Source organism: Topomyia yanbarensis, chromosome 2, assembly GCF_030247195.1.
Source record: "Topomyia yanbarensis strain Yona2022 chromosome 2, ASM3024719v1, whole genome shotgun sequence".
NCBI lineage: Eukaryota > Metazoa > Arthropoda > Insecta > Diptera > Culicidae > Topomyia > Topomyia yanbarensis.
The window spans coordinates 275,435,736-275,440,065 of record NC_080671.1 but is presented as its reverse complement, the minus strand read 5'-3'; the positions used below and the strand labels follow the sequence as shown (position 1 = coordinate 275,440,065).

The following is a 4,330-nucleotide window of genomic DNA, read 5'->3' as shown; positions in this document are numbered from 1 at the left end:
TTTGTGGTACACGCAGAATTTTATTTATGCATCGATAGCATACTTTTCTATCTGCCTCTCGTTTCTTCTGCTGTAAATTTTATGCATTGTACATATTCGGTCTTTCCACTCATAGAATGCTTACTGGAAATATATGCATGAAAATGCAAAAAAATCACAGCAAAAGAAAAGTTTCTCTGCGTAGGTTAAGACATCTTCGGCCTTCTGGGATTCGGCCTTTTATACCGCTCTTGTCAAATTTTGTACACCCATTATTTTTTTCCTTTTCTGCACCAATATATGACATGACATTGTGGATTTATATACATTATCTTTCAGTTCATTGGAATATTATGATTGTGCTTCGGTGAATGCACGTTGTCAGCGTATCTGCGATCAATGGGATCGATTGGGAGCGCTAACACAGCATCGACGACAGGGTCTGGATGAAGCAGAACGCATTCTGGAAAAGATAGATCTATTACATCTGGAGTTCGCAAAACGTGCCGCACCATTTAATAATTGGTTGGATGGCGCCCGCGAAGATCTCGTGGACATGTTTATCGTGCATACAATGGAAGAAATTCAAGGGCTTATTCAAGCTCATGATCAGTTCAAGGCAACTCTTGGAGAGGCGGATAAAGAGTTCAACGTTATCGTTGGATTGGTAAGTGACGCTGACTCTATCGTCAAGCAAGAACATGTGCCCGGTGGATTGATAAATCCTTACTCTACTTTAACGGCTGAAACTATCAGCAGAAAATGGTCGGAAGTCCGCGCACTAGTACCGCAACGAGATCAAACTTTAGCCAACGAATTACGCAAGCAGCAAAACAATGAAATGTTGCGCAGACAGTTTGCCGAAAAGGCCAACACTGTCGGACCGTGGATTGAGCGCCAAATGGATGCAGTTTCAGCTATTGGAATGGGTATATCTGGTTCACTCGAAGAGCAACTTCATTGTTTGAAGGAATACGAACAAGCTGTTTACGCGTATAAGCCAAGTATCGAAGAGTTAGAAAAAATTCACCAATCTGTACAAGAGTCGATGATCTTTGAGAATCGTTACACACACTATACTATGGAAACACTCCGTGTTGGTTGGGAACAACTATTAACTTCAATAAACAGAAATATAAATGAGGTATGTTACTGTTTCTGTTTTCTTTTCAACATTATTTAAAGTATTTATTTTAGGTAGAAAATCAGATACTCACACGAGATTCCAAAGGAATTACACAGGAGCAACTCACAGAATTCCGATCAAGTTTTAACCATTTCGACAAAAATCGGACTGGTCGTCTGGCGCCTGAGGAATATAAATCATGCTTAGTATCCCTTGGATATTCCATTGGAAAAGACAAACAAGGTGATTTGGACTTTCAGCGTATTCTGGCTGTAGTCGATCCAAACAACTCTGGATACGTTCAATTTGATGCGTTCCTAGATTTTATGACGAGAGAAAGTACCGATACTGATACTGCAGAACAAGTGATTGATTCTTTCAGAATTTTAGCTTCAGACAAGGTAAACCTTTCCCTTTTCAACAGAGAATTAATAATTTTATTCTATGTTTTCTTTAGCCGTACATTTTGCCCGATGAATTGCGCCGTGAATTGCCACCAGATCAAGCAGAATATTGTATTCAAAGAATGCCACCTTATAAAGGACTTAACGGTATAACTGGAGCACTTGATTACATGTCATTCAGTACCGCCTTGTATGGAGAAAGTGATTTGTAGGAAAAGTGGCATTCAGTAGAAAGATATTTAGGTATTGAACGATACGATCAAATCAAGTAGTGGGTTACATGCCATATATTGTGTTTTTTAAAAGATGCAGATCATTATTATTATTCCAAATCCTCTGTGGAATTTCTTCTGCCAAAGTGTCGCTTATTGTGTTAATGTGTTGTTGCTCTGGATCGAAATTTTTTCCATGATTTTATTTTTCTTAAGAGCGTATCAAGTAACTTATCTAAACAACGCCATAAAAATACAAAACCAGATTGATTGGAAAGATTATAGAAAAGGTAACGCAGCGATACGTGTGAATCAGAAAAAAATATATTAAAACCTAATATTTATCTCCTTCTTGTTCCCAAACTTATTTTCCGCATTTGAAATATTTGAAAGAAAAGCCTCCTGGTAATTGTGGCCACCTTTGCATGAGGGCAGATCCGTAAATTTTCGGTTAAACACACAAAATTCGAAAACTACATTTTTTAAAGACTGAATACCTATTTTAAATAACCTGTTTTTTAATCCACCTAGTGGTGTGATTACGCCTTTCTCATTTATCAAGCTATGATTCATTAGCTGGTTATGTTCAATAAAACTGGAAATGTCGATTACATTTTTATTACACTTAGCACGTATTCCAAGACTACTACAAAAGTTGACGCTGACACCCTTTAAGGGGGATGGAGGGAATGAGGGATTCAGGGCGAAAAAAATCACCTATTTTTGCAAAAAATTTTAGAAGTTTGGCTGAAGCGAATTGATCAAAACTTTTGTACATTGTAATGTATCATTTTAATAACATTCTGTAATTCTTCTATGCAAAAATATCGTCAAGCGACTCGACGACTGACGTCTCTGGATAAAACACGATTTGCGGTATTAACTGCGTTGCGTTGTGACGATGATTTTGGCGGATTGTACACTGACTTCATCATGTTTGATTAACTAATAAGAGTTGCTTAGGAAGTGGTAATTAGGAATTCACACCAATCCGACTCAACCTCAACAGCATGATAGCCATCATTGCCGGCCGCCCCCATCTACATCGTTCGCGGGGAAGGATAAAGGCTAAGTAAACGGGAAATGTTCTTCCATAGGCGTCGCGGAGGTGGTTTTTGGAAGGGTATAAAGTGTAGGACTCGCTCCAATCAAGCGATGCGACCTGTAAAGCATGGTTTATTAGGTAGTGGTTTAGTTCTTTTTCGAGTACACGATCTTTCGAAAAAGGTAAGCTATCGTTTAGTTTTTGGTTCTTTTAAAACTGTGGGTAGCCGACTGCCGAGAGTATCCTATTTTTCTAAACAAAAGCAATTTGAACTCCATGCAGCCGTTCGTGGGAGTATTGCCTAGAAAAGCTAATCTTTTCTGCATAATGCACAGGGGTAATTAATGGTGCTCTAGGAATGATTTTACCGATTTGGTGTGTTAGGAACACTTTTTCAGAATGGAAGCCCCCTTCTTTTGATGTATACTGAATTGTGATTAATCCACCCAAAAGTGAGATAGAACATTTATTTCCACTAACTTTCGAGATAGAGGTGTGATGTCAATGACAAAGTTATAGAAAATTCTACTGCGAGAAAACTTGTTGAACATACAAACTCTCCAAAATGTAACGGTGTTAAGATAAAGCGCGTTGTTTGTGGAAGGCACACAAAAAACATTTTTTTCGTTATAACTTTTTTCTGAGATTTTTGAAATTGTATGAAGTTGTTCTTATAAAAGAAATGTATAGAATTCGCTCAAACTTTCAAGATTTTTTCCGAGGCCCAGAGGGCCGAGTCATATATATCAATCGACTCAGCTCGACGATTTGGGACAATGTCTGTGTGTGTGTCTGTGTGTGTATGTAACGGACAAATTCGCATTCGTGTTTCTCAGCAATGGCTGAACCGATTTTATCCAAACCAATTTTTAATAAAAGACCCATCAAACAGTAAGAACGCTATTAATTTGTATTTGATTCCGATATTTAGTTTCCAAGATATGAATGTTTGAATGTGTAAAAATGGCTTTTTTTGCAGTTTTTTTGAATTATCTGCCGAAATTGACAATAAAGATTAACACTTACTATGTTTTAGACAGCTTAAACCTTTCGAACAAGCTATAGATTGTTGAAATCGGACTAATATCAAAAGAGATATTTAATGCGGACGAAAGATTTTTATCATTTCCCATTGCCAGAAATATGACCAAAAACATGTAATCTATTATTAACGCCAAAACGGCTTATTTTAGGTCAATAGTATCTTCGGAGAATTTAATGGCGGCAATATGCCCTTTCTTTTGGTATTGTGCTTTTGCTGATTAATCCCCCAATGAGTGAGGTATTATCACAAATTTTATTGGAAGTGATTATATCGAAATGATGCCTTCAGCAAATTTGTAGCTCTTACTTTTGCGAATAACTTTACTGAAGACTTCAAATATCTATTTTGAATACTTTAAAAGTTATGGCTTGTTGTTTGTTGATTACTCTTTGTCGCCTATTTATTGTTCAATATAGTAATAATCCATTAAAGTAAGCCAAACATTATTTCGATAAAACGAATTTTATATTTCATTTTTCTATCTAACACCGGTAGAAATAATCACCGAACATTTCCAAG

The 4,330-nt window shown here is 36.9% G+C and overlaps 1 protein-coding gene across 1 annotated transcript; it reads left to right on the top strand.

Annotated features, from left to right (window-relative positions):
* Nucleotides 1-283: 283 nt before the first annotated feature.
* LOC131683169 (alpha-actinin, sarcomeric) lies at nucleotides 284-2,065 on the top strand (the record flags this gene model as incomplete). The annotated part of the gene is made up of 3 exons (XM_058965004.1): nucleotides 284-1,123; nucleotides 1,177-1,506; nucleotides 1,563-2,065. Coding segments are annotated over 3 exons (1,329 nt in total), but the record flags the coding sequence as incomplete, so codon positions are not given.
* Nucleotides 2,066-4,330: the final 2,265 nt, after the last annotated feature.